General features: G+C 38.5%; 1 protein-coding gene across 1 annotated transcript in view; it reads right to left on the bottom strand.

The window, feature by feature from the left end:
• Positions 1-18267, bottom strand: part of GUCY2C (guanylate cyclase 2C) — a 93972-nt gene that overhangs the window by 16714 nt on the left and 58991 nt on the right. The window contains exons 19-22 of the mRNA XM_043966965.1: positions 17642-17730; positions 11416-11507; positions 9423-9581; positions 2470-2662 (exon numbers count right to left, since the gene is read on the bottom strand). Of these exons, the coding sequence (XP_043822900.1) occupies positions 2470-2662; positions 9423-9581; positions 11416-11507; positions 17642-17730 (533 nt within the window). The remainder of the gene's footprint in view (positions 1-2469; positions 2663-9422; positions 9582-11415; positions 11508-17641; positions 17731-18267) is intronic.

Below are 18267 nucleotides of genomic sequence, written 5' to 3'. Positions count from 1 at the left end.
CCAACAACTGGCCTTCTACCACTTTCCTCAGCAGAGAAAATTAAGAAATATTTCAGAAAAGCCTGTTTTGTCTTCATTGAAATATATCTCATTATTTTCCAATTTTTACCTCTCCCCACTTGGTAGAAGAATATATTAGAAATATATTCTCTAGCACTGACCATTTTGCAAATACCAATTCATAGGTGGGAATCATTTCTTCATTGACAGTTATTTTGATATGATATAATGCATATAATGTTCTTTGTAGACTTTAAAGTATCATGTAAATATCCGTTATTAGCAATATTATTATTGCCATGCATATTAGTCTAGTACTAAGATTTAAATCTTTTTCTAAAAATTAGCTCAAGATTGATATTGTTATTGAGTGCATGCATCCTTTTATCTTATTTTTATTTCTAGTTCAACCAGTGTTGAAGCTGGGAGACAAAGATAGTGATATCCACAGAAATAGAGAAGTTAGGAAAAGGTAGTTTAAGGGGAGAAATCATTTTAGACCTGTTGAATTTCAGATGTCTACAGGAAGTCCAGATGTAGATGTCTAGCAGACAGCTAACGATGTGGGACTGGAATACGAAGACCAAATATGTAGGTTTTGGAGTCATCTGTATTGGGGTAATAGTTGAATCCTTTGTGACTGATGAGGTTTCCAAGACAAAGTATGTAGAGAAAGAAGAGGAGAGTACCCAGAACAGAGCTATAACATGGGATGAGAGAGAAGATCTGGAGGATATTCTAGAAAAGGAGACTCAAGAGCAATGGTCAGACAAGTAGAAAGAGATGAAAGTAGCCACTTTTTTTTTTTTTTTTTAGTGAGGCAATTGGGGTTAAGTGACTTGCCCAGGGTCACACAGCTAGTAAGTGTTAAGTGTCTGAGGCCAGATTTGAACTCAGGTACTCCTGCCTCCAGGGCCAGTGCTCTATCCACTGCGCCACCTAGCTGCCCCAGTAGCCACTTTTTAATTGCTTCAGTTGTTAAGAAGTTATTCCCTTAAGTCAAGACCTCTTTGAGACTTTTACCCATTGTTCCTATTTCTGTCCACTGAGGCCAAGCAAAAATAGCCTAATCACTCTTCTACAAGACAGCCCTAAAAATTCTTGAAAACAGTTGTGATCTGCTACATCTGTACTCTTATTCAGGTTAAATGTTCCCAGGTTCTTCAACTTGATTGCCCTTCTCTAGAGATGTGTAGAAAATGTCCTTCCTGGACTTACGTGAACTGATGCTGAGTGAGATGAGCAGAACCAGGAGAACATTGTATACAGTATCAACAACATTGTGTGTTGATCAACTGTGATAGACTTGACTTTTCTCAGCAATACAATGGTCCAAGATAGTTCCAAAGGACTCATGAACTGTGGAATCTAGATGCAGATTGAACCATACTATTTCTACTTTTTTTGTTTTTTTTGTTTTTTGAGGTTTTTCTCTTTTGTTCTGATTCTTATTTTATAGCATGACTAATGCAGAAATATGCTTAATGTGATTGTACATATATAATCTATATCAGATCGATTGCTGGCTTGGGGAGGGGCAGGGAGAAAAATTTGGAACCAGAAATCTTATAAAAACAAATGTTGAAAACTATCTCTACATGTAACTAGAAAATAATAAAATACTTTTATGATTAAAAAAAAAGAAAAAAGAAAATGTCCTTCCTAAAACACAGTGACCAGCACTGAATACAATTATCCAGATGTGGTCTGACAAAGTATAGTGTGACTGTAACCTCCCTTGTTATGAACAATATCTTTTTTTTTGAAAGAAGAAATAAAAAGTTCATTATATTCATGAGTTTTGAGGTTATCATGTTATACTGTAAACTTACATTGAGTTTACAGTCTAAGAAAATCCCAGATCTTTTTTTCAGATGACCTGCTTTCTTATTCATGTTTTCCCCATCTTGTGAAGTTGATTTATTGATGTGATTTGAGACTGCTTTAATCACTATTAGAGATCTTTGTGCATACTAATTCCCTCAGCAGTGTGTTAGCTAACATCCTTTCCAACTTCATGCCATCTGAAACTCTAATAAGAATTCCATCTGTCCTTTTATATGTCATAGATAAAAATATCAAACAACAATTGGCCAAGGACAGATTCCTTGTACTCCAGGAGAGATTTCAAGTTGCCATCAGCCTACTTTTTGGTTCTGGTATCTCACCATTGTTGAATCCACCTAACTGTACTATCATCATCTTGACCACATCTCTCCATCTTGTCCACTCTGTTAATAATTCATTTTAGAGTTCATTCCTATTCAGGAATAGAAGTCAAGCTCACCAGCATATAGTCTATAGACACTATCCTCCCACACCCTCAAACTTAATTTTTTAAAAAACTGGGAAAATTCCCTCTTCTGAGGAGGGAACATACTACAAGTAAGAAGACAACCAGTTTCCATCATACATATCGATCCTCTTCTCTCAATCTATTCAGCCTTATTAAGGGTATTTTAAGACTACCTTGTAGACATCATGGTGATCCAGAATGTGGTCAAAGCTCTTGTAGATGTCATTGAGCATGTCGACTACCTCCATAGGGGTGCTGTATTTGCAGATGGTGGTAAAACCTACAATGTCACTGAAGTAAATTGTGACCTCCTCATACAGTTCAGGTTCCACAAAACCTTTCTCCTTCAAAGACTTTACCACTAGCCTGAAAAAGGGAAAGAACGCAGAGGTTTCAGTTTGAGCAATTGATTCCTTTCTCCATTTTACAGATGGAGAAACTGAGGCCAAAAGAGGTTAAGTGACTTGCCCTGGGTGACACAGTGAATAAATATCTGAGGCAGGAGTCAGAAGTTCCTGACTCCAAATCTTGCATTTTAGTCACTGTCACCAAGCTGTCTCATGAGCAAAATACTGTCCCAAAGTATACTCGCTGACCAAGAATTAGAAAATATTCATGGGGCAGCTAGGTGGCTCAGTGGATAAAGCACTGGCCCTGGATTCAGGAGTACCTGAGTTCAAATCCAGTCTCAGACACTTGACACTTACTAGCTGTATGACCCTGGGCAAGTCACTTAACCCCGATTGCCCCACCAAAAAAAGAAAAAAAGAAAGAAAATATTCAAAGCCAGAATGTTCTTGGGGTAGCTGGGTGACACAGTGGATGGAGCACTGGCCCTGGAGTCAGGAGGACCTGAGTTCAAATCCAGCCTCGGACACTTGACACTTACTAGCTGTGTGACCTTGGACAAGTCACTTAACCCCAATTGCCTCACCAAAACAAAGAAACAAACAAAAAAAAGCCAGAATGTTCTTTATGAGATTATAAGGGGGAAAATGTGCCCTAAATTTGTTAATAAGATCTAGACCAAACTAAAAATCCTTTCAAATTTTACTGGAGTCAAATATGTTTTTAACATATATTTAAAATATTTGAATGTATGTTTGAAATATTTTATGTTTGAAAATATGTTTGAAAGAAAAAAAAATGCTTGGTTTCTTTAAACAGTAAATAGAGTCATTGAGAGAACCCAGGCTAGGGGGCAGCTAGATGACGCAGTGGATAAAGCACCAGTCCTGGATTCAGGAGTACCTGAGTTCAAATCTGGCCTCAGACGCTTGACACTTACTAGCTGTGTGACCCTGGGCAAGTCACTTAACCCCAGTTGCCTCACCAAAAAAAAAAAAAAAAAGAAAAGAAAAAGAGAGAACCCAGGCTGTAATGATAAAATTGAAGAAGTATGGTACCTCTTGCATACCAAGTCAATGATCCTTAGTATATCTAAGCAGTAGAGACAAAAGTGGGAAAGTAGGGAGGCTAGTCATGTAGCTGGCCATATCTATAGTACTCTATGTGTTGAGTTGGCCTTCAGGAAACTGGACCAGAGACACCCTAGATAGTTGGTAAAAGACTAGAGCAAAGACCAGTCACAAAGTCCTGCTTTATTAGTAGTGCTTTGGTGGATTCCTATCTTTGGTGTGGTTGTTCCTTCACTGGTGCAACTAGCAACCCATCCACACCTTTTCATTAATTCAATAAATGTTTATTAAGTTCCTAATATGTACAAAGTACTGTGTGATTATTATCCATAATTTTACATAAATCTCCCATAGGAGATTAAGCTATTGTCTTTCACTTTTTTCTTTCACTATTTCATGGATATCAGTTCTGCACTTGCACATTCCCTGTTATATCTCATTCTATATTACCTGTTCATCTCCTTTTCTAGTCAAGAACACCATAGTCAATTAACATTAAGTCAATTAACATCAAGAAAAGCTATTACTGACTTGATGGGTTGGTGTGGTTTATTTAGTTCTCTGGTTTCCAAATCCCCATTTAGTGTTCTTCCCAATAATTATTAATTAGCCAGCCATAGTTAATTAGCTTTTTAAAAGGAGTACTAGGGGGCAGCTAGGTGGCACAGTGGATAGAGCATTGGCCCTGGATTCAGGAGGACCTGAGTTCAAATCCACCCTCAGACACTTGACACTTACTAGCTGTGTGACCCTGGGCAAGTCACCTAACCTTCATTGCTCCGCCAAAAAAAAAATTTTTTTAATGGAGTACTAAGGAGATATGACATGGACATTTGTTATAGAACATCCTCCTCAAAATCTGGGGTATAGTTTCCCACAATTACATCCAGGATTGAGGGGGAGAGTAGGCACAGGATTCAGGGGAAGAGAACACAGGTGGCCAAAGGGTAACTCATAATCCTGACTACAGAAAGTCCTTTTTTTCCTTTTAAAATCATGAATTTCTTCTAACTCTTTTCTGGGTCTACCCTTGTAGAGTCCTGAAGCTGCTTTTCTTCTTCTTCTTTTTTTTTTTTTTTGCGGGGCAATGAGGGTTAAGTGACTTGCCTAGGATCACACAGCTAGTAAGTGTCAAGTGTCTGAGGCTGGATTTGATCTCAGGGCCTCCTGAATCCAAGGCCAGTGCTTTATCCACTGCACCACCTAGCTGCCCCTGCTGCTTTTCTTCTATGTGTTTAGTTTGCCCTTGGAATGTCTATCCACTCCCACTGCACTTACTACCAACAGCCACTGCTGTTCTAAGGTCACTGATGCCAACGACTATGGGAAGTCCAAATCTCATGACCTTTAAAAGAATCTCAATCATCCTCATCCAACTGTGCTGCCCTCTAGTTAGAGGTGCTCTTAAAGCTGTATTCCTCACTGTTAGAATCTTTTCTTTGCTCTATATAGACCAAAAGATATGTCAATCCTTCAACCATTCCCAGTATATTTCCTGTGTAATATAAACTAATTTTACCCAATCTCTTAAAGCATTTTACTCTTTCCAGAATAATCAAGGGCTTGTTAATCCTTAGTTTATACCTTTTATTGATTGATTTCTTAGAGGTGTCTAAAACTTGTGCTGACTTAATTTTTAAAATTTTAAAATATATTCTATTTTTTTAATCAACAACCATTTTTCCCCTTTCCCGTCTACCTTAACCCATCTCCAATTTAAAAGAAAAAAGCAAATCATTATAACAAATATGGCTAGTCATGCAAAACAAATTCCCACAGTAGCCATGTCCAAAAATGTATATCCCTCCCCAATTGAGAAATGATCAAGGGATATGAACAGGAAGTTTTCAGATGAAGAAATTAAAGCTATCTATAGCCATGTGAAAAAAAATGTTCTCAATAACTACTGATTAGAGAAAAGCAAATTAAAACTACTTTGAGATACCACCTCACACCCATCCAATTGGCTAATATGACCAAAAAAGGAAAACTATAAATGTTGGAGAAGTTGTGGGAAAATTGGAACACTAATGCACTGTTGGTGGAGCTGTGAACTGATCCAACCATTCGGGAGAGCAATTTGGAACCATGCCTAAAAGGCTTTGACCCAGAAATACCACTACTAGTTCTATAACCCAAAGAGATCATAAAAAAGGGAAAAGGTCCCATATGTACAAAAATATTTGTAGCTGCTCTTTTTGCAGTGGCAAAGAATTGGAGATTGAGGGGATACTCATCAATTGGGGAATGGCTAAACAAGCTGTGGTATAGGAACATAATGGAATGCTATTGTGCTGTAAGAAATGACGAGCAGGCAAATTTCAGAAAGACCTGGACTTACATGAATTGATGCAAAGTGAAATGAGTAGAACCAAGAGAACATTGTACACAGTATCAGCAGCACTGTGTGATGATCAATTGTGATAGACTTAACTCTTCTCAGCAATACAATGATCCAAGACAATGCCAAAAAAACTTATGGTGGAAAATACTCTGCACATTCAGAAAAAGAACTATGGAGTCTGAATGCAGATTGAAGCATATTATTTTCACTTTTGTTGGGGCTTTTTTGTTGTCATTGTTGTTGTTTATTCTTTTTTTGGTGGTGGTGGTGGTGGGTGAGACAATTGGGGTTAAGTGACTTGCCCAAGGTCACACAGCTAGTAAGTGTTAAGTGTCTGAGGCCGGATTTGAACTTAGGTCCTCCTGACTCCAGGGCTGGTGCGCTATCCACTGTTCCACCTAGCTGTCCCTATTTATTCTTTCTTGCTTTTTTCCCCCTTTTGTTCTGATTTTTCTCTTAAAACATGACTAATGTTTAACATGTTTGTAATGTATAACCTACATCATATTGCTTGCTGGCTTTGGGGTGGGAGGGAGGGAAGGGAGGGTGGGAGAAAAATTTGGAACTCAAAAAAAAATCTTTACATGTAATTGGAAAAAAATGTAAAGTTAAAAATAATGTATATCCCATTCTTGAATCTATCACTTCTCTGTTAGGAGGTGGGTAGCATGGTTCATCATTAGTCCTCTGGTACTATAGTTGGTCATTGCACTGATAAGAGTTCTTAAGTCCTTCAAAATCATTTGTCTTTATAATGTTGTTATTGTTCTCCTGTTTCTGCTCATCTTACTCTGTGTTAGTTCATACAAGTGTTCTCAGGTATCTTTGAACCTATCCTTTTCATCATTTCTTATGGCACAATCATGTTCTATTACATTCACATATCATAATTAGTTCTTTACCATGGGAATGTGACCCTGTTCAAGGTCAACACTGAAAACCACTGACTGCCTAACAGATAGTCCAGGGTATGTTGAACTTATAGCATTCATACTGATCATCTACATTAGCTCTTTTATTCAAGGTCCAATAATTATATATATAACATGATCTTTTCAGTCTTCTTCAGAATCTAAGGTATAAAGACTATGGAACATCATGATGATGTAGTTAATGTGATAGTTCCTGAGGTTTTTCATTTTTTAAAACAGAAATTTTCTGCAACCATTCTCAAAAACGTTGGTATTCTTTGAAGTTAGATGTACATACCACTCCACAGATGCACCCCACATTTCCTACCAATCCTGGAGAACATTATCAGTCATCATACTGAGAGGTACACTCTTATGATCCTTCTAGATTCCTCAGTAACTGGAGAGTTACCAAAGTCATTTTTGTATCTACATTTAAGGTGTGTGTGCGGGGGTGGGAGGCAAGAATGGAGGATCAGTGTTTCTTTGTTTCTCTTATCACAAGAAGTCTCTGTTTTAAGCTTCCAAGTACAAGGCATTAATTGTCAGGATGTCCAGGTATTATCACCCACTCACTGGTCACAGTACAAAGATATTACTTTGAATAGTGTTGCAGCTGGTTTCATTCTGTGTTGTTAATCTGCCCAGCAAGCAATGAAGCAACTCTGTCCATTGGTAACAGAATTCAAAAGCAAACTTGGTTGGATAAATGTTTTTTGTTTCTATTGAAAATTTAAATTTTTTTCTGATTAACATGCACTTATCTTTCCCTCTCTCCTCCTTTTCCAGCTGAATAACAAAAAAAGAAAAACAAAACCCTCAACAAATACCAGTATTCAAGCAAAACAAATTCCCACATTGGCCATGTCCAGAAATGTGTTTCTCAATCTGCATTTACTGGTAGGAGGTAATTCATCTTCTGAATTCAGGATTTGTTGTTGCATTGGTCAGAATTCGCTAGTCTTTCAAAGTTATTTTTCTTTATAATATTGTAATCTTTCTAGAAATTGTTCTACTGGTTCTACTCAATTCCTTCTGCATCAGTTCATGGAAATCTTCCTGGTTTCTTCTGAAATTGTCCATTTTGCCATGTCATACAACTATATTCCATTGTATTCATAAATGATAATTTGTTTAGCTCATTCCCAATATGTGGACACCCCCCTAGATTTCCAATTTTGAACTACTATGAAAAGTGCTGTCATATTTTTGTACATTTGGACTCTTTTTCCTTTTCCTTTCCTTTATTCTCTTTGGGGCATATACCTAGTCATGTGTGGTATCACTGGGTCAAAAATTATGGACCATTTAACAACTTTAGGGGCATAGTTCCAATCTAGAATGGTTTCATCAATTCACAACCTCAACCAACAGTACTTTATTGTTTTCCTGAAGTCCCTCACTCTTTGCCAGTTTCGTGGGCATCAGGTGAAATTTCACAGTTGTTTCAATTTGCCTTTCTCTAATTATTAATGATTTGGAGAAATTTTCATATGCTTCATATTTTGGATTTCTTCCTTTGAAAACTGTTCATAACATTCAACCATTTGTCCACTGAGGAATGAGTCTTAGTCTAATACATTTGGATCATTTTCATAAATATCTTGGATAAGAATACTTTCCTAGAGAAACCTGCTGCAACCACTATGAGTTTGTCTTCACTCTTCCCAGAGAGCCACATAGTAAAAGCAACACTGTATTCTGGCTTTTTTTTGGGGGGGGGCGGGGCGGGGGAGGAGAACAAATATATTTTGAATTTGGGTTTTGTTAAATCTTTTCAATCTACATCCCTTTGTAAAAGCTAGCTGATATTTGATTAGCCCTTCTGGCCCAGCTTTTATCTATTAGTGTAAATATTTTAATAATTTTTAAAAATTTTTATTTTATTTGGGGATGGGGCAGGGCAATGAGGGTTAAGTGACTTGCCCAGGGTCACACAGCTAACAAGTGTCAAGTGTCTGAGGCCAGATTTGAACTCAGGTCCTCCTGAATCCAGAGCCAGTGCTCTATCCACTGTGCTACCTAGCTGTCCCATTTCTTTTTTTTTAGACACATCAGTTTCTATCTAAATACAAACTGCTTTATAATTGTTTTAAGCTGAAGCAGTATCTAACTCACCATCTGGACCACTCACCCTGCCTTCTATCCCCCTAAAGGATTTTTGACCTTTTTTTTTTATTATTATAAATACTTAAAATTTCAAGGAACCAGAAATAACATGGCTTAAACAGGGTAGGCATTCTTCAGAGCAAGATATACTGAGCTGAAGAAGGGTAAGGGAGTATGTACATGTTGGATAGGAGAGAGAGAAAGAGAGAGAGAGAGAGAGAGAGAGAGAGAGAGAGAGAGAGAGACACCCCAAACCCCAAAAGGACATGCTGAAGCATAGCTTAGTCTATGAAGCACCGCTATGGAATGCTGGGAAACCACACTAGCAGGAAGCCTCATTTCACCTGGGCAGCAACATGAAGTTAAGCCTGTCTGCTCTGTCCCGCTCTGCCTTGTATAGCTTGGTCCTTTCTTCCACCAAATGTTCCAGGTTCCGAGAGTAGAGTTGAAGACGTCGGATTAAGGTGTCCATGTAGCTTTCACTGTTTTGACTGTGGAAATGACTATAGGAAACATAAAGAAAAGTTATTTTATCACAGGAGAGAAGGCCAGAAAGGGTCTGGGGGAGAGGGGGGTCCATATGAGAGCTATGCCTACTGTGCAAATTAACACAGGCCTACAGATCCAAGGTCTTTAAAGGAAGCATACTGATGATGGGGAAAATATTTTAAAATCTAATTTGAAAATAGCCTACATAGAGCTGATCCTCTATGTTTCTTTTTAGGGTTCTAATACTTATTTGGGATTGAACATTTCTATTATACTGAAAAGTGTGGGAAGTATGGGTAGATTTTTTTTTTCTGTGTTTGTTTTTGTGAGCAAGTCCCGAGGGCCATAAGTCAGCCCGATAGCATTTGCTGAATGTGGGCAGGGCACTGGACAAGATGGTAGAGGAGATTAAAAAGTAGAAGAAATAGTTTCTTTGTTCAAAGAGTCTTTAGTTTGATTGGTGAGAGAGGTGTCAGGGAAGGAGATGGCCTACAATTAGGAATCTCATCGCTTAATGAATTCCTTTCAAAGATCTATTCCAAGAAGAGAAGCAGAGCATATACTTCTCACAGCTTTGGGTAGGAGATGTGTTCTTTTTCTTTTTTAAAAATAAACATTTTTATTTAAAGTTTTGAGCTCCAAATTCTATCCTTTTCTCCTTCCCTCTCCTCCTTCCTCCCTGAGAGATGTGTTTTTGTTTACTTCCTTTGTTTTAGGTTGGGCAATGAGGGTTAAGTGACTTGCCCAGAATGACACAGCTAGCAAGTGTCAAGTGTCTGAGGCCAGATTTGAACTCAGGTTCTCCTGAATCCAGGACCGGTGCTTTAACCACTCTGCCACCTAGCTGTCCCCTGAGAGATGTGTTTTTAACCAAAGAGGCAATTCCAAAAAATAAAATAGAGTACTTTAATTACATGAAACTAAAAATCTGCCCAAGTAAACCTTGAACATAAAAGGGAAATAGTCAAATGGAAAAATAATCTTTGTGTGAAATTTCTTTGATAAAAAGTTTGGTATCTAAGATACATAAACTACTTACATGGACACACACACACACACACACACACACATATATATATGTATGTATGTATGTATGTATATGTATATATGTGCATGTATCAAAAAGAATGCATCTTCCTTTGAGATGTTGTTTTGCATAGCATCCTATTCTTGATTTTGTACCAACTTGCACTCTGATTAGTGATGCTGATTTGAGAATAATCAGGGAAGATGATGTAGAACCAAGTGATTAAGACTCCCTTAAATCAACTCTTAATATACTTAGGTTATACTTAAAGCACAGTTTTGTTGCATTATGGTGCAATTAAGGCTTGCAAAAGTGGAAGGGAGAAAGATTGTATTTTTATGTTTTTGGAGTCCAATCTTCTGAAATATATTGGACATTTTTCAAAATAGGTAAGAATTCCTATTCAGAAAAGTGGGGCATTTTTCTCTAAATAAACCAGAGTGATATTTGGTTAAGTTCTACTCTATATCATCTAGAGAGCTGGTTGTTAAATTTTTAGAGACTTCAGAGATTGGCAATCACTACAAATCATGGCTTGACTTGCTGTTTGGTTGATGGTCTAGACTTAAGAAAGGGATGGAGAAAATGTTAAATAATATTAAAAGAGTATGATTTATCTATTCCCCTGCCCCAGCCCCACCCCAGTTTTTAACATAGACCAGCATACTCCTGGTAAGGCCTCCACTATATGTAGCATTTGACAGTTTGCAAGGGACTTTCCTTACTACAACCCATGCAGAGAGACAGGGTATTAGACCTATTTTAAAGATGAAGAAACAATCTGAATTTCTTGGAAGAAAAACAAGGAAAAACACCTATACCTAAATAGCTTAGCCAGGGTGCTCTCAATTTTCTTGAAGTCTGGTCTCTTCTCAGGGTCTTCTTCCCAACAGTTTTTGACAAGCAGATAGACCTATAAGTAAGAGGGGAAAGATGAGCCAAAAGAGAAGTTGTGTCAAGGCAACAAGATGAATCAAGATAGAATCTCTTATCTTCCTTTCCACAATGGATTAGAAGTAATCCCATGAGCATTTTGAGCTGGTGCTATAATTCTACTAACTAATCTTTAAATTCCTGCCCCAGCCACTGCCATGGGCTTCACTCCGCACCCCTCCCCACCCCCAACTACTTTATATCATCAAGAGGAAAAATGGGGCCTGAAAATACTTAATAAAGTTTCAGCCTATGGCTGTAGCCTATACTCACAGCTTTGGTTCTTTAGAGTAGCTCAGGGATAAAAGAGAAGGAAAAAAAAAAGATTGGGGAGTGTGTGCAATATATAAAAATGTCAGCAGGTCATAGGAACATATAGATTTAGAGCTTAGAGGTCATTTAGTCCAACCCTATAATTTTACAGACAAGGAGACTGAGGTCCTGAGAATTTGGGCTAATAAGTGTCTGAGACAAGATTAGAACCCAGCTCTTCCTGATTCCAAGTCTAATACTCTATCCATAGATATCCATTACTCTATGTGTGTAAGACATTAAGGATAGAAAGATGAAATTATAAGAATTTCTGACCTCAAGTTGCTTATGATCTAACAGTGAGGAGGAAGTATGTGCATGAATAACTGTGACACAAGGCAGATTGTGGGGAGGGAAAGGGAAAGTCCAAAGTACAATGAGAAATTTAAGAAAAGAGAGATTACTCTGTGTGTGTGCGTGTGTGCGCGCATATGTGGGGGTTTGGGTGCAGGCAGGGGACAGGATAAGGGAAAACTTCGTGAGGGAGGTAGCAACACCTTAGATACTTACTAGCTGTGTGACCCCGGGCAAGTCACTTAACCCCACTTGCCTTAAAACATCCAGGGCCATCTCCAGTCATCCTGATGTCTATCTTGCCACTGGACCCAGATGGCTCTGGAGGAGAGAGTGAGGCTGGTGACTTTACACAGTCCTCCCTCTCTTAAATCCAATTCACTGTAAGTCATGACATCTGTCACAGTCCTCTTTGATAACAAAGGACAAGCAACAACAACTTTTAATGTCAATTTTAAAACATTGTCCTTGATTGCATTTCACTGTATTTCATTCAGCTCAAAGTTCCAACGTGTTAAGATCTTTTAAAAAACTGATTCGTCATCTAATCTCTTGGTTATCCCTCTAGACTTGTTTCACATCTCCAAAGTTGATGAGTATTCTCTGTGTGCTTTTTTCCAAGTCATTGATTAAAATGTTAAATAGCACAGTGCCAAGAAGAGAACCCTGGGGGAACTCCTTGGGTGACCTCCTTTCAAACCGCATCATATTATTAATGTCTGTTCTCTGGGTCCAGTCATTGAAATAACTCCAAATCTGCCTAATTACACTATTATTTAGCCTACATGTCTCTTGTTCCCAAGAACAGCCTGAGGGTCTTCTTTTTATCAAATACCCTGATAAAACCCTGGGAAACTACTGTATATCTATGGCATTCTCCTAATCTTCCAGTTAAAAGATCTTCTGTTAAAAAGTCAAGTCAACAAGCATATGTTGTTGTCATTCAGTTGGTTTAGTTTTGTCCAACTCTTTGTGACCCCATTTGGGATTTTCTTGGAAAAGATATAGGGATGGTTTGCCATTTCCTTTTCCCAGCTCATTTTACATTTGAGGAAACTGACACAAACAGGGTTAAGTGATTTGCCCCAGGTCACACAGCTAGTAAGTATCTGAGGCCAGATTCGAACTCAGGCCTTCCAGACTCCAGGCCCAGTGCTCTATCTACTGTACCACCTAGCTGCCCTCAATGAGCATTTACTAAGCTTAAAAAAAAAAAGCTGGGGGTGGGGAGGGAGTGGGAAGGACAGCGAATAGAACACTGGGCTTGGAATCAGGATGAGTCATCTTCCTGAATTTGAATCCATCCTCAGCCACTTACCTACTGTGTGTGATCCTGGCAAGTCACTTAAACCTATTTGCCTCAGTTTTCTCATCTGTAAAATGAACTGGAGAAGGAAATGGCAAACCATTACAGATCTTTGCCAGGAAAACCCCAAATGGGGGGGGTCACAAAGAGATGGACACAACTAGAAAATGACTGAAGGACATTGAAAAGCTTAGAAAAAAAACACCCAATTTAGTCTATTCCTTAAGGAAGCCATACTGGCCTTTTGGAGTCATAGGATCATAGATTCAGAGTTAGAAGAAACCAACTTTTTCATTGTACAGACGAGGAAACTGAGGCACAGAGAGGTTTGACTACTCAAGGTCACATAAGATCAGTAAGCAGCAAAACTGAGATTTAAAGCCAGGTCCTCTGAGTCCAAATCCAGCCTTCTTTCCACTGCACCAAGTTGTTCTTTATCACCATATCCTTTTCTAGACATTGGCTGATCAGTCTTTCATATAATACATTTTGGAATTTTCCCCAGGAATTAGTCCATGTTATGAGCATAGACTCTGTAGATTGCATTCCCTTCCTTTCTTTTCTTTTCTTTTTTTTTTTAAATCAGGACGACATCAGCTGATTTTTAAATATTTGCATGAATGTCCGTATATACCTGCATATATGTGTGTATGCATACACACAAATATACATGCATATATATGTATATATGTGTTATATATGTATATATGTGTGTGTGTGTGTTATGAGAAAATGGCAGATACTCAAAGGCCCTACCTGGAGATTAATCTAAACTAATTGGATTAAGTGAGAGTGATTGACTTTGCTGATTAGCCTACTTAAGGTTAATTAGATTGTAACCACACCTGGCCAGCCCTTAAGATGGTATTGTTCTCAGAAGTTAAGGACTTTGAACTCAACATGAGACCACCTTCAAGTCCAGTGAACCAATGGATTTGGATGACACTAGCCAATCAGCTTGAAGCAGTGTGTAAGGACCACCTCTACTCCAGACCTATAAAAAGCTTCCACACTCAGTTTAAGAGAGTTTGTGGTTGAAGCAGGCTCCTGGCGGAGGACTAGAGGAAGAACCAGACCAGGCTGGAACTCCAGGCTAGATAGGCCTTTTCTTAACTTTCCGAACTCCTCGTGTTCTCTTTTTACTAATACCTAGTATGTTTTAATAAATGCTTAATGCCCAAAGACTGGTGCTAAAGCTTCTAATTTAAGGTGACCACACATTTAGATTTTAAACATCACAGTGTGTACATGTGTATATAACTTTGTAGCCCTGGCATAGTAGATGAAGAGATTCCCTTAAAACCGGGAAGCATTGGCTATATAACCCCAGGCAAATAGCTAAACCTTTCAGTGATCCCAGAAATTCTCTAAGACCATAAGTTCCACAGAAGGTACTAACCTGCATTGATAGGGGGAGTTTCAGTATCAGACAGTTCCGTGTGTGTGTGTGTGTGTGTGTGTGTGTGCGCGCGCGCACGTGCGCGTGCACGCGTGCACGCACGCACACATACATATTCAATGAAATCAAAGCTCTAGTACCTAGTTAGAATTTATATACTGTTTTAAGGTTTATAAAGTACTCTAAAAATATTATCACATGTTTATCCCTTACAACAGTCCTGGATGTAGGTGTTATTATTATCCCCATTTTACAAATGAGGAAACTAAGGTAGAAAGCAGTTGAGTGACTCACATAGCTAGTAAGTGTCTCAGGCTAGATTTGAACTCAGTTCTTCCTGACTGCAGGCCCCTGCACTCTATCCACTGTGCTACCTAGCTGCTTACATCTATCACTTATCTTCCATTAAAGTATTGTTCTAAAGCCTCCAACATGTAACAGAGGTGACCTCAGGTTCTTGAAAGTTATGCTACTGGAGCCCAAGTTCTGGTAGGTTCTGCCAGGATGCTCCAGGTAACAGATGATATGTTATTGGAGAACTATATTCAGAGGATCATCACCTGGTTTTCAGCCACACCAACTCTCAACAAAGGTCTTTGACAGATTGCAATCAGTGAAAAGTATGCCCAAAATCATAGATCCCTGAAGTACTGAATTGTCTTTGCATGTGTTCCCTATAGATTTAGAGATAGAAAAGACCTTAGAAGGCCAAACTCCTCATTTTACATTTGAGGAAACTGAGACCTAAAGAGGTTAATTGACTTGTTCAAGGTCATACAGGAAGGGAGCGGTGGAGCCACTGAATTCAGGTCCTTTGACTCTAAATTCAGCATTCTTTCTATTATACCTTGTTGCTTCCTAGATTGGAAATATAATTATATGTTTATATTTATATTGTTGCACCAGACCTATAATTTCAACAATGTAGGAAACTCTTGGTGAGGAAATATCCTACCAAGTCAGACTGACATCTGTTCTGCAACTTGTTTTTGAAAGTTGCTTGGGGAGATAAGCTGCTTGGAACTGAACAAATTGTAATATATGATTTTGATGGATACCACTGTGTTGCAAGAAGTGATGAAGAGAATGGTTTCAGATAAATCTGGGAAGATTTTTATGAACTGATGCAAAGTGAAGTGAGCAGAACCAGGAGAACATTGTACACAGTAATAGCCACATTGCACAATGATCAACTGTGAATGAGTTAGCTACTCTGATCAAGACAATGATGCAAGACCATTTCAAAGAACTCATGATGAGAAATGCTATCCATCTCCAGAGAAAGAACTGAACTCTGAGTGCAGATTGAAGCATGGGGAGAGAAGGAGAGAAAAAGAGAGAGAGAAAGAGAGAGAGAGAAAGAGAGAGAGAGAAAGAGAGAGAGAGAGAGAGAGAGAGAGAGAGAGAGAGAGAGAGAGAGAGAGAGAGAGAGAGGGCGCTTTTGATGGAGCTTTTTTTTTCGAGGTAGTTGAGGTTAAGTGACTTGCCCAAGGTCACACAGCTAGTGTCTGAGGCCATATTTGAACTTAAGTCCACTTGACTCCAAGGACAGAGTTCTATCCACTGTGCCATCTAGCTGCCTCCATTATATAGCTTTCTTTGTTTTTCTTGCTTTCCCTGCCCTGTAATATGGCTAATGTGGAAATGTTTTGCATGACTTCATATATCTAATGGACATAATATTTTTCGTCTTCTCAGTGGGTGGGGAATGACAGAGGGAGGCAGAAAATTTGGAACTGAAAATATTTTTTTAAAAGAAAGAAAGAGAGTTGCCTGGGGCATCAAAAAATTAAGCAACTTCCCTAGAGTCAAACTGGTGATCCATGAATCAGAAACAGAACTTGAACCCAGGGCTTCCTTTTGTTTATTATGCTCTTTTGCCTTACACATCAATATACAAAAGCATAAACTTATGTGTACAATGTAAATGTAAGAAATTTAAAATATATAAAAGCTTACATTTATTGTACTTTATCATTTATAGGCAGCTGGTGGCTCAGTGGATAGAGCACTGGGCCTGGAGTCAAGAAGATCTGAGTTCAAATCTGGCCACACATACTTTACTACCTATGTGACCCTGGGCAAGTCACTTAACCTCTATTCGCCTCAGTATCCTCAACTATAAAATGGGGATAATAGTATCTGACTTCCAGGGTTGTTGTGAAGATCAAATAAGACAATATTTGTAAAGTGATAAATGATAATTCCTTTCCCTACTAAGTGATAATACACACACACATGCACACTGTCATTTGATCCTTATAACAGCCCTCATGAGGTAGGAATGACATTTTGTCATCTTATCAAATGAGCTAATACTTGCAAAACATTTAGCATGGTACCTGGCACATAATAGGCAGGCACTATATGAATGCTTTTCCCTTTCCCTTCCTCCCTTGCTTCCCTTCCCTTTCCTATTATAAATGAAGAATCCAACTCGGAAAAGTTAAATGACTTGCCAAATGTCATAGAACAAGTAAATAGTGTCAGGCTAGGTCTTCTGAATTCATGTGTCCCTGCCTCAAGGAAGAACATGGAATGGACTGGTATATTCATAATCATGGAAGTGAGCCAAGTGACTACAAGCAAGATGGTGAGCTAATGGATTAATGTGACAATGACTGAGTGGTGAAGGAAAAGGAAGAAAGAATGGGAAAGGAAGAAAGGTAAGGAAAGTAGGAGATTCTGGGTCCACTTCTTGACATTTTTGGACATTATCATCTGGTTGACCAGAAATGGTTCATGTGGGTAGGAGAATATGATCTGGAGGTAGGAGAAGGATTTTCTGGAGGGTATGCCTTACTTCCAGTTCTTTTTCGTCAGTTGTCTCCAGAAAGAGGTCTGGACGGAATGGTTTTGAATCCTTGTTATGCTCCACTCTGTAAATTTTCTCTAAGGAGACAATACACAGTAGTTAGATGTTTCAACAGCAGCCTGAATGTTATATTGGTTTTCAGCAAACGTCACCTTGACAAGCACTAATTGGCCTCCTTGGCAGCCATGTCAGGCATTACCACAAGGTGAAAGGATTGGGGAGACAGGAAGATTATCCCTTGTGTCAGTGGCATCATAAGACCCAGGGATGAGGTGTGTTTGGAGCTAGTCAATGTAACAACTGCAGATATTCTGTGATTAAGAACGTCTAGCTAGAGTGAATGAACTGTGAAGCAGAGATGTCTCTCCCATTGGGACCATTAGAGAAAAGAAAGAAAACTAGAATCAGGTAAGGTCTTCCAACCCACAATTGTAAGTAAAATTATAGTTTTATAATTATAATACTCCATATTGGTTTCACACTTTCACATGAGTTGACTCACCTGATTCTCATAAGAACTCTGTAAGGTAGAGTAGTGATTTTTAATTTATTTTGGACCAGTCCTGTGAATTCATTTGTATATGAAATTGATTTTATCATAATGCCTGACACTT

Source organism: Dromiciops gliroides, chromosome 5 (assembly GCF_019393635.1).
Source record: "Dromiciops gliroides isolate mDroGli1 chromosome 5, mDroGli1.pri, whole genome shotgun sequence".
Classification (NCBI taxonomy): Eukaryota; Metazoa; Chordata; class Mammalia; order Microbiotheria; family Microbiotheriidae; genus Dromiciops; species Dromiciops gliroides.
The sequence above is the reverse complement of the archived record's forward strand: the minus strand, read 5'-3'. Positions and strand labels throughout refer to the sequence as shown.